The sequence below is a fragment of the Homalodisca vitripennis genome, chromosome 4 (genome assembly GCF_021130785.1).
Source record: "Homalodisca vitripennis isolate AUS2020 chromosome 4, UT_GWSS_2.1, whole genome shotgun sequence".
Lineage (NCBI taxonomy): Eukaryota > Metazoa > Arthropoda > Insecta > Hemiptera > Cicadellidae > Homalodisca > Homalodisca vitripennis.
In genome coordinates this window covers 61,664,781-61,677,057 of record NC_060210.1, presented here as the reverse complement: position 1 = coordinate 61,677,057, position 12,277 = coordinate 61,664,781, and the positions used below count along the sequence as shown (strand labels likewise).

General features: G+C 36.3%; 1 protein-coding gene across 5 annotated transcripts in view; it reads left to right on the top strand.

Moving 5' to 3' along the window:
• The window catches only part of LOC124359366, a 140,758-nt gene that overhangs the window by 49,354 nt on the left and 79,127 nt on the right, over positions 1-12,277 (top strand). For all 5 annotated transcript variants that reach the window (XM_046812055.1, XM_046812054.1, XM_046812052.1 and 2 more), the window contains exons 7-8: positions 5,959-6,330; positions 11,058-11,222. In XM_046812055.1, the coding sequence (XP_046668011.1) occupies positions 5,959-6,330; positions 11,058-11,222 (537 nt within the window). The remainder of the gene's footprint in view (positions 1-5,958; positions 6,331-11,057; positions 11,223-12,277) is intronic.

Below are 12,277 nucleotides of genomic sequence, written 5' to 3'. Positions count from 1 at the left end.
GTAACATTATATTTGGTTCATTGCATTTTCCAACTGCCTTAATCAAATAAATATAATTTGTAGGTTACATTACTATTAGTTAGAAATTATTCGATAATTTCCATGTACTATAGATCAGATCAGCATTATAATCGCGTACGCCAGACGACACAAAATGACACTTATCAGGCTTGGTTGAAGTTGCATGCACAATTTCAAGTCTAGCTTATTTCTCACGTGCTATGTTAGGTATTTAAGTCAGGTAGTTGTCATTGATTTTGTCATATTTCTATAATTATGTTTTTGGTTAAGTAATTATTAATTTATTTACTACCAATTAAGGACTCCACATTATAATATGTTGCTTTTGTCCTATTAATTTGAATATATTCCAATATCACAAAAAGATAACTGGATATGGTTATAATTTATATTTATGGCATTTTATGTATACTGAATTAGCTTTAGACTTTGAAAATTATATAATGTGTTTTTAATTCAAATTTAAGTGTTTTATTAAAGCTTAGTTTAAATGGGTAGATTTATCGTATTTGAATTTATTTGTTAATTTCATTTGCTTGAGTGTTGTTTTCTTTTGTTTTTCTAAGAAAGTTGGAGCCTCTACACAGGCAGTTCCTTGCCTTTTGAGGTCCTATTTTGTTTTCTTGAATTTTGTTTATTGATGTACCCTAGCTGTATTAAAATAAAAAAAGACATGTTCATATTTCTTTAATAAAAAGTAACATTGTTTTATTTTTATTCTCATGTCAATTGTGTCTACAACTAAGGAGCAATGTTTGTGTTTGTGCTTAAGGTATAAATGATGTTTATATAATTTTACTATTGTACATATTTTCAAGAAAATAAATAATTTTTCTATTCTATTCTAGATTATGACATTTTATTCGTTGTGCACCATCTCACATTTTGTAAAGTATCTTTAGAGTTATAAAGAAAGTTCAATATTAATATAATTAATTCGATATAATTTCTATGTTTTGCAGATATGTTCGGATATAAAACGACTCATTAATTCGGATATAAAACGACTCATTAATTCGGATATAAAACGACTCATTAATTTGTAAGATAATAGAAATCAGAAACCGTTCCGAACTGAGGTCGCTATCAGCCGCATGTACAGGGTTTGTCAGGAATGTTCGGGATTTATCGGTACTGCTCGGCTCTGCCCCCACTCTTTCTCTCCGCCTGTCACGATCACCCCATTGAAAAACAAACGGGAGGAGCTCGTGCGACCAACACGCGATCGCCAGCGCCAGCTGACTGACGCGGCATGCCGAGTTTGTTTACGTTTTGTTCATTGTGTTTAGACGATTATCGTGCTTCAAAATGACTAAAAGACATTTGAACGAGGATAGTATTGAAGATTTATTACGTAGTGATGCCGATCTAAGTGAAAGACCAGAAAATTTGACAGACTCTTCTGACTTTGTCGTGAGTAGTGAAAGTGACGAGTTTGTTGATGATAGTGATGCCGATCGTGATTTCAATCCTGATCAACCCTCCACTTCACATGGTAGAAGGTTTTCACCATCAAGAATTATTAGTTCATCGTCATCGGAAACAGACGATAACGAGCCACCTAGACGAAAATCCAAAGGTAGGCCTATGGTAAATAAGGTTAGAGGACGAGGCCGAGGTAGGCCTAGAGTTGTAACAAGGCCTGTGCCAATGAACATAGAGGCTGAAATGTCCGATTCTGATGATGGCAATGATATGAATGACTTAGTTTGGAAAGAAATATATGAAAACTCAGATTCTCCACCCAGTCACCTATTTTCTTTCAGTGAACTTCCAGGTCCCAAACATTGTCCGCCTCCAAATGCTAGGCCTATTAATTATTTTTGCTTGTTCTTTACCACAGCCTTTTTGCAAACTATTGTGAAAGAAACAAACAGATATGCCCAGCAGTACACAAATGACAATGAAATCAGTATTACCAATAAAATAAGAAACTGGACGAATGTTACTGTTGGTGAAATCAAAGCATTTATTGCAGTTTTACTAAACATGGGACTGATCAACAAACCAACACTGAAATCTTACTGGAGTACTGATATGACCCAAAATACACCCTGGTTTGGTCAAATGTTTAGTAGGAACCGGTTTGAATGCATTCATATGTTTTTTCATTTAACAGACAACAGTAAATTGGCGAAAAACACTGATCCTGATTATGACCCCACAGCAAAATTCCAACCAGCTATAACTCATGCCAACAATGTTTCACGGCATCACTATATTCCTAACAAACAATTATCAATTGATGAAAGTTTGGTTGGGACAAAAAACTACACTAGATTACTACAGTACCTACCAAACAAACACCATCACAAATGGGGTATCAAATTGTGGGTAATTTGTGACTCCATTACAAATTATTGTTTGGGGTTTACATGTTATAAAGGGGCTTCATTTTCTGATGATCGAGAAGAAATTAAAAAGTATGGCTTAGGCTACTATGTTGTCATGAAACTTATGCAAATGGGAAACTATTTGAATAAAGGCTTCCATTTATTTGTTGACAACTTTTACACCAGCTTTGGACTTATACAAGACCTGTACAGAAAACAAACCTTCCTCACTGGTACCATAAGAAGAAACCGGAAGAACTTACCCAATGATGTCAAAAGAAAATTTGCTGTTGGAGAAAAGAAATATTATAGGAGTGACTATATTTTGACTCTAGCTTATCGTGAAAAATCATCACAGTCACGACCAGTAATACTTGTCTCGTCTGATTCACAAGCCATAGATGTTCAGACCAGGCGCACAAAATTTGGTTTTGAAAGAATAAAAAATAAACCAAAAGTCATTGATGAATATAACAGATACATGGGTGGAATTGATACAAACGACATGATGCTGTATGCTTATCTGGATGAGAGGCGTACAGTCAAGTTCTGGAAAAAAGTTGTATTCAACGTTTTTGGACGAATGGTTCTAAATTCGTATATTCTGTATAAACTAAATTGTTTAGGTAAGCCTATGACTAGATATCAGTTTGTTGTGTCAATTATTAGAGACATAACTGAGGAATGGCTACGGATGAAGACTCCCAGTGGTACTGGTGGTGGCGGTGATGCTCCAGACAACCAGCCGGCTGCCAGCTCTTCTACTGAAACTTATGGAATATTCAAGTTACCAGGGAAACAAGAAAAATGTTGTGCTGTATGCAGTAAAATTAGTCTTCAAAGTGGTGGTAAAATGAAGAGATCCAGAACTGCCTGTGTCAAATGTAATAAAGGCTTACATGGAGTGTGCCTCACCAAACATGTTTGTTAGACTTGTCAGCAGTTCTGTAACATTTCTTCTGTGTGCAAAATAATTTATTTTTAGTTTTTTAGTATGAGTAAGTTTTAGAATAGTTCTCATGAACTTTCAAACTTAATAAGACCATGAAATAACTGAGTTAGAGACAAAATATTGTTTCATTACTGCTTAATTGGCCTGTTCTCTGTCGTTAAGTTATCTTTTTCTGCTTCTATCTATTTTCTAATTTTTACCATTATTATTATTTTTCCTCCTATCTCAGCCATTTATTGAAGAAAAGTATTGAAATAAGTTGCAATCTTCTAAGCAATAACTTGTAAATACATGTATCTATATGTGTGGACTGTTCTATTTTTTTTAGATTACATAAAAATTCCTGTAAACCATTTTATTTATAGGTGTTAACAAACCTTTTTTTGATTTGCACAAAGTAAAACCTATTTTCTTATTGTTAGTCACTTCATGCAGAAAAAATTGTTGAAAAAATTATTGAAATATCTCCACTACTTTAGAATATACAATTTTTTCCCCAAACCCTTACACTTTTTAAAAATACAAGGCGGTCTTTTAGGCATAGAAAATCTGAAAACGCGCGGTCCTAAAATGGTTAAGAGATATCTTTTAAAATACTCTTTTCCATGATTACTTCCTTGTCCAATTCTCATATGAACCGGACGACTATGTTTCCCTATCTAGATACAATAGACTTGTGTCGAAATACGTTGTCTACCATATTGTTATCAAAAGTAAAACCTATTGTAAATTGTAAATTGACTACTCTTGGGATACAAGGACAAGCTCTTAACTGGTTCAGAAGTTATCTCACCGGACGAAGACAGATGACTGATGTGAAGTACACAACCAGGGGTTTAACACGCCAAACAACATCAGGGCTGCAAACCGTCACCCGAGGAGTGCCCCAGGGATCTGTGCTCGGGCCAGACCTTTTCATTCTGTACACCAATGACTTCCCCCGATACATGGAAAACTACAGCAGCACAGTAATGTATGCTGATGACACTGTGCTCCTACTGAGTAAAAAACAACAAGATGACCTTGAAATAGCTGCTTATACTGCCGTCAACATGGCAGTGCAATACTGTCATGGTAATGACCTTGTCGTGAATGAAAAAAAGACGAAGCAGCTAGTTCTAGGAAGGCATAAAGACACAACTGGAAGACTGCCTGAAGTGGAGGAGAGCAGTACTTCAAAATATCTCGGGGTGGTAATTGATGACACACTGGCATGGACCCAACACATAGACTTTCTTTGCAAAAAGCTCAGTGCGGGACTATATGTAATACGCAGGATGAAACACATCAGTGACACCGTAACAGCTAAAACTGCCTACTATGCTCTCTATGAGACTCATCTCCGATATGGAATAGTAGTCTGCGGAGGCACCACAAGGGGCAATCTGCAGCAGGTACTTGTCCATCAAAAAAGAGTCATCCGCATCCTTGCAAATTTACAAGCAAGAGAATCCTGCAGGCAGGCTTTCCAGGACCTCCAGGAAGATTCTCACCATAGTTAATCTCTATATCCTGGAGACTCACACAAATACCCTCAAATTCCCTGAGTCTATTGCAACTGGAGCAGACTATCACAACTACAACACCCGCCATGCCTTGAATTATTGCCTCCCTGTACATCATCTCGCATCCACAGAGAAGAAGCCGACATATGCAGGGGCAAAGCTCTGGAATGCCCTCCCAGAAAAACTGAAGAAGACAGAACGACAGCAGTTTGGACGGCAACTGAAGCACTGGCTCCGAGAACACCCTTACTACACCCTCAAGGAATACTTTGAAAGAACTGACGACTAACAGACTGCTTTTCTGTCTTGTTTTCTTATTTATGTATTGACGCATGTACTATTCTCTAAGATTATGTAACAATAAAGAACAATTTCATATTGCTTAAAAATGTTCCTCGATATAGTCATTACATCTTCTCTGTCTGTGAAAGGTACATCACTAATTTTTAAATATTTGTCTTTGTGTGCTTGCTCCAATGAGTTCAATTTAACATTAAATTCATGTACTGTTTTCTTTAGGTTAGCATTTTCCTGATGCAGGAGATTAATGTCAGTTACTAAAGTCTCCAATTTCTCGTTGATATTGTCAATCTAAACCATGGTCATTCATCCCAATTGCCTACTGAACTCATTGTTGGTTTTTCTAATCTCTAATCTGGTCTCACATTTCTTTTAAAATTTTAATAAGGAATATTTCAACTGGCACATCTGTTATCTTATCTGGTGCAGATAGTGGTTGAGGCCTAGATATTCCTATATTGGACACACTTCTCATGTCCTTGCAGACTGCTCATAATCAGAAACTAGAAGTTTTATTATACTTATCTTTTGTCATATTTATGCATCTAAGGTGTAAGCTTATATCACACTTTACATTCAAATACTGAGTTTTCTTAATTGGTTAAGGTGGTCCTTGATTCTGGATCCGTTTCTGACCAGACATAATCTGTTTTCTATATTAATCCAAACTTTTACTCACCAGTGTTACAGGGTTGCTGTCATCATGATGGGATTTCTCTCTAAGAAAGGGAGAGTGAGTGAGATGTAAATGTTAATGAAAATTCTCTTCAAATTTAATTTAAAATTTAAATATTATTAACATGAATATATTTTGAGTGATTTTTAAAATTGTGTACAATTATTGCAGGAACTGACAGAGGCTCCTCGGTGCAAGTCTACTTGTCGACCACCACCCTTCACCAACAGTCTTTTAATAACTCTGGCCATAGTTTCCGGCACCGGTGACTCTTTTACCACATCCCAAATTGTTGATACCATTACCCAGATGTTTCCATATTTTGAAAGTTGTAGTAAAAGTGGATTTAGACGCTCAATTCTTCGAACATTAAATGTAAAGAAAAAAGCTTTTCTCAAAACTTCTTCTGAATTTGACAAGGAATCCAGTTGGAACATAAGAATGCCTGTTGATACTGTGATAAAAATTTTAGAAAAGGCTGCAAACTATCTAGAAACAGAGGAATCTGAAGAATCTTCTCTAGAGGCTTCTCCAAAGAAAAAAGTAAGTAAGCTTGATTTTGATTTGATTTATAAAGTAGGTAATGTAAAATTATTAAATTCACTATTTACTAAAACAGACTGGTTATAAAAACAAAAAAAAACTCGAGGCTTATTGGGCACGTGTTGGGGCAGCGAACCTCATGCTCTACCCAATACTCAATGTATAATACAATTTTTAAATGAAGAATGCTCTCATTTTGAAGATTCTAGTTACATTACACTTCAATCTCTAAAAAGGCTCAACATACCCAATCATTCCCATCAAAATTCACAAAAAATGTGAAGCCCTCCCCTAAGAAATGGAACCCAGAGAACAACCCTGTAACTTTACTTTCTACGCCCTCTTTTTCTAAACATCCTTGTTTTGCTGTGTTAAAAATGACCACAAAATGTATAACATACTGTCAAGCGTTTAAGACCAAAATTCCTCAAGACTGTACCAACTTGTAAAAAAAGAAAAACATCGTGTTTAGAAAATCCCTGTATTAAACAGTGTAAATACCAGTCTAAGTGCTGAACTTGTCACAAAATTCACCAGTTTGTTACATTTTAAAACTAATCTGTCTCAAGAGACCAGGCCTTTTAATGTCCACTGCTGTACTTTACTGTTCATCTAGGCACTATGTTGGTGCAAATCACAACACAGCATGGCACTACTTATGTTTTCAGAGCACTACTTGACTCTGGGAGTCCCGCTAATCCGAACTAATTGGGACTGAAACCAATTCGGATTACGAGTTTGTTTGGATTAGCCAGAATGACAGTAAAACACGGTTTTAAGCATGAGAATGGGTTATATTATAAAATTATCAACAATATTTATTAAAACATTTTTCTGACTCTTTTACTGTATTTCATGCGACAAATGTGTAGCACTGCGAATACTAAGCACAGTGTAGTTCACTTTTGTAGCGTACATTGGACATGTCCACGCGCTATTGACCAGGCAGTACTCCCCCTCCTTTGGTGCATCAAAAATACACACACTGACTCATAGAATAGCTGCACATTGTGCTGTAGTTTGCAGTGTGTCGTCTTGTTTGTCTCAGTGCAAACATCGATTCCACTGTTGTAATTATTTGCATAATAAAAGTGTGAAGGCTGATTGCTATGGAGAGTAAGCAAAAACATACCACCGTTACTCTTGAAGACAAGCTAGACACCCTTTGTGCAGTCACTCAAGAATCGATGGAGTGAGGAGGAACAAAGTGACGACGAGAACCTGTTTGATGATGGAAGGGTGGTGCCACATACATATGGTGCAGCAATGCTTGACCTTGCCCTACGATACCTAGAGCAACAGGTTACTGCTACACTTGCTGATATCATGTTTATGACACGACATGGTGAAAATGCGCATCATTCAGTAGACTCTTCCCTGTGACAAAAGACAATTACTGAATTCATGAATTTAACAATGAATATTGTACTCAATAATAATATCAGTACTATAGATCCAGTTTTTGTTTGATTTAATTTCTTAATTTAACTCATACTTAATCAATAAGTTTCAATTTAGTACTGTATTCAAACTTCGTTAATTTTGTACTGTACAATTTTTCCTAATAAAATAGTGTACGCGTATTTAATTTAAGTTTTATTACAAAATGATGCACACATTTTCATTTTTTAGGTCATTAGTTGCTATAACTGTGCATTATGGTTATAAATAAATGTAAGCATTTTTTCCTGGACCTGTTCGGATTAGTGAGACTCCATTGTCTGTTTGAGTATCTCCAAGCGCACAGCTCAGCTTATGGGTACTCGTCGCTTCAGCTCCTCTCACCAAATTATGGGTATAGCTTAGACTCCAACCTGTGCAAAGGGTCAACAACCTATATTTAGATGTCAAAACCCTCTCCAGTCGTGTCTTGGCTGCTCAACATTCACATATTGGACAAAATATCCATGGAAATCCCTTGAGTATAATTGACTCCCGAAGTGTTTTAGAAAGACTAAACTCTAGCAGACCCCACATTTCACCTACCAGAAGGTATCAACGTTTTGCTTTGAGGAAGATTATTTTCCTAAATACTCACACCTCAAGAAATCCAATTCCATTTTAACCCTCCTGCTCCCCCTCATCAAGGTCTTTGGGAAAGCACTGTCAAAAGCGCCAATCATCAAAACATCATCTTCTGAGAGTGATGGGAGAAACTGTGTTGACTCTTGCGGAGTTAATCACTCTCATTACACAAATTGAAGCAATGCTTAGTTCTTGTACTCTTACTGCACTCTCAGTGATCCTTCGGATCTCTCAACGTTCACCCCCGGACAATTCCTGATTGGAGATCACTTATCAGCAGTTCTGTAACCAGAGTTCTCAGATGTTCCAAGTAACCATATTTGACCTATTTTGTTACCCATGTTCACCCTGTATGTGTCCGTTGTGCATGCTAAAGTGTATGTTCTCCTGTAAACGTGGACTGTCTGACAGTGATGACCTCTGTGGGAGGGGGGAGGTATAGAACAATCTCTCTGGACTTGTCTACCTCTAATCTCTTATTCCTGATCCAGGTAATCCTCATGTGGTATTCGGGAAAGACAACTTTTCTTTTGAGTGACTTCTGTGGCACATTCCATGAAATTTCATATCCTTAAATTGTCTCCTTTAAAATTCTCAGAAGCTGGAGACCCCGTCTGGTCCTCCAAATGTTAAAAAAATTATATTCTAAAATTACTGATTGATCATTTTATTTCTTTTCTTTACACAACACAGTGGGTTGGTTTATTTGAAATGTTTTGCATTTTTGGTTATTACATGGGAATGAACCTTGAGTTGTATTGAGACTGTTTTTACTTTTAGGTGTATTGGAATAAGAGATTTTGGGATTGACATTTTTTCAATTTAGGTGGTTGTTTGAAAGTGGCAGTGGAAGCAGATGTTAGGAAATCTTTTGTATGAGAAGAGATTTGTAAAATTTTGAAACCATCTTTTAATTGGGGGATTTGGTTGTTGTAGGCTTTGGTTAAGTGTTTTTGAGAGATACAAGATCCTATCATCAGATTTTGTTTTTGGTCTGTTCTTGGATTGGACAAGTTTGATTTGGTTTCAGACTGTTCTGTGAGTGTCCCGGCTCTACAAAAGCTTCAGTGATGGTGCATGCTGTTGAAGTGAAGGTTTTGTAGAAGGTTTGTTGGGTTAAAATGAACTCCAGTCTGTAATAGGCTATTTTCCAGTGTACTGGTGACATCTAGAAAACTATGTCTGTGGTGGAAGCTGTATTGGTAAACTACAAAGAGCTGATTTTTTTTAAGTTGTCTATAAAGTTGTTTAAAGAATTTTGCCCTGCAGTCCTTATCACGAAAATGTCATCAATGAATTGAAACCAACATGTAATGGGGGAATAAGTTGCTTGTTCCAAACGGCCTGCCCCAGCTTGCCTATATAGATATTGGAGTATGATGATGCCATTCTATTATCCACTGCAGTTCCTTTCACCTGCAGGAGATTCTTTCCTTCAAACTGAAAGTTGTTTTCTGAAGTATGAACTCTGCTAGGTTTACAAGGAAGGCTGTGTGATGGTTCTTTGGTTGGGCATTTGTTTATAAAATATTCCAATGCTGTGAGGTACTTTGGTGTGGGATATTTGTATAAATAGAAGTAACATCTATTGTTATAAGAATCACATTGGGGGTAATAGGGATAATATGGTGTTTAGGCGTTCCAAGAAATTGTTGGTTGGTGTATTTGATATACACAGGCAGTTCAGTGACTATTGGTTTTAATTGGGAATCTAGGTATGCTGAATGTATTTCAGTGACAGAGTTACAACTTACAACTATGGGTCTTCCTGAAGGGGGACTAGGTTCTTGTGAATTTTTGGTAAGATGTAAAACTGGTGTGATCAAGTTGGGGTTGATCAGGAGTTTCAGATTTTCTTTTGAGATGTTCTGGTGGGGGCCTCCTGTTCAAGTCAGGTTTGAAGTTCTGTGATGAAGTTTTCAGTGGTGTTATGGTTCAATAACTTGTAAGTGGAGGTGTCCCCAAGTTGTCTGTAGGCCTTATCTATGAGCCGAGCTTGTGTATTACACATTTCTCAGCCACTAGGCATGTACTGTACAGTGCAACTCATAGCCCGTTTACTGCCGCCTGTATTGTCAATCTGGCTTGTTCCTTTCATCTGCAGTGATTGTTTTTGCTGGTGTTGTTTTGTTCTGGTTTCATTTTTTACTATGGCAAGTTTAAGTGAATAACATGCAGCTGTGAAATTTTGTTTTGTACTTGGTAAAAATGCTGCTGAAACTGTTTTAATGTTAAAAATGTGTATTTTATGTGTTCTTTTAATAAGTGGGCCCTAGAAGATAGTTTTCAAGGAAGCCTGCTTATTTTTCTGTCTACAAGTAAACAATCCCTTGCTTTCAGCCATATTAATTCACACCTTTTTAAAAGTATTTTTTTTTATATTGGCTAAGCTTTATTTGTCTGATAAAATTTACATAGTAAAGTTACGGTTAGACAGTATGAGGTGACAAAAACACTGAGGTAGTTAGTGGTTGAGAAAAATCAGAGTTTTATGGATTAGAAGTATACAAAAAGGCTTTAACAGTTTTGTGTTATTCATATGTGATCTCTAGCAGCATTATTGCAATATAAAATATTATGAATTTAATCTTAGCTGTTTGACTGCTAAAGTATAAGAGCCAGCAGTCAAAATACAAAAATAAAACACACCTGTACTTAAATGGTGTTTAAAAAGATGTAGTATTGTTCATTTTTATTTACAGAGAAAGAAAGAGAGTCCTACAAAACGAAAACCACAAAATCCACCATTACCTACATGTGAACTGTTGAAAATATCCAGTTTGGAAGAGGATGAGAGTGACTTGTGGGAAGAAAAGGATTTGTTAAGACCCTGCAGTGGTGATTCACCACTGGAGGAGAAGTGTAAAGTAAGCCCTTGTTGCTGTTTCCAATTGGTTTTAAGTATATTAATTAGTTAATTAGTATATTGGTATTCTTACATTCCATCCTCAACTTTGTAAAATCCTGAACTATCAAGGCTTATAATTATAATTATTGTCACAACAATAAAATATTGATAAACTAGAAAATAATTGTTTTTCACATTTTTATTTGGAAAACTTTTACGAATGAGAATTCAACATGTTCCACACCAAAGTGTACTAAAAATACATCATACATAACAAATACTGTAGCACTTATTCTCAAGAACAGCTATTGGAAACTTGGTAGTAAAGTGTTAACATCACTTACTATAGCTAGAAGAGTAGCGAGAGTATGTACTGTAACTAGAGAAGTGTTGTAACTGTTTATTGTAACTAGAGATATAGAAGTGGTGAGATTGTGTAATGCAGTAAGAGAAGTGGTGAGATTACATATTTTAGCAACAGAAGTGGCTTGATTGTGAAGTAGCGAGAGAAGTGTTGTTACCGTGAAGGAAACAGGATTTTTTTGGACATGTGCCATCATTCAGTGATACAAAAAAATCAGTAAGTAACTACTAATTTCACAACACTTAACACTGATTGGTGGTTCGGAAATCACCTTTAAGCCGTTGGTCCCCAGGTTGTGTTAAAGAGGGCTTCATAGCCCTAACTTCGCCTGGTAAAATAAGACATCTTTACTTTACTAATTATTAAAACTGAACTACAGAATACAGGTTACAGGTCTGCACTCGCTGACCGAATGACCTAAGACTAACCAGAGGCCAATAACAAATGGCAATCGTCACTGCAGAAACAAGTTGGGGACAAAAAGGAGGCAACGGAAGTGGGCCTTTTTTATAGTTCATTCTAGATAAACTTCTTAAAACCATATTGTGACTCTGCATTGGTTTATTACAAATCTCTAATCTTATGGATACTTTAGGTTTCTTGTTAGTTCTTTTTTCAGAATTGGCAACCAAAGCGGTCTAATTTCGACTGATGGTAGGTGAATTGGTTGGTCAGTCAACGTAATGTATGAAGTCTCGATTAATTTCCTT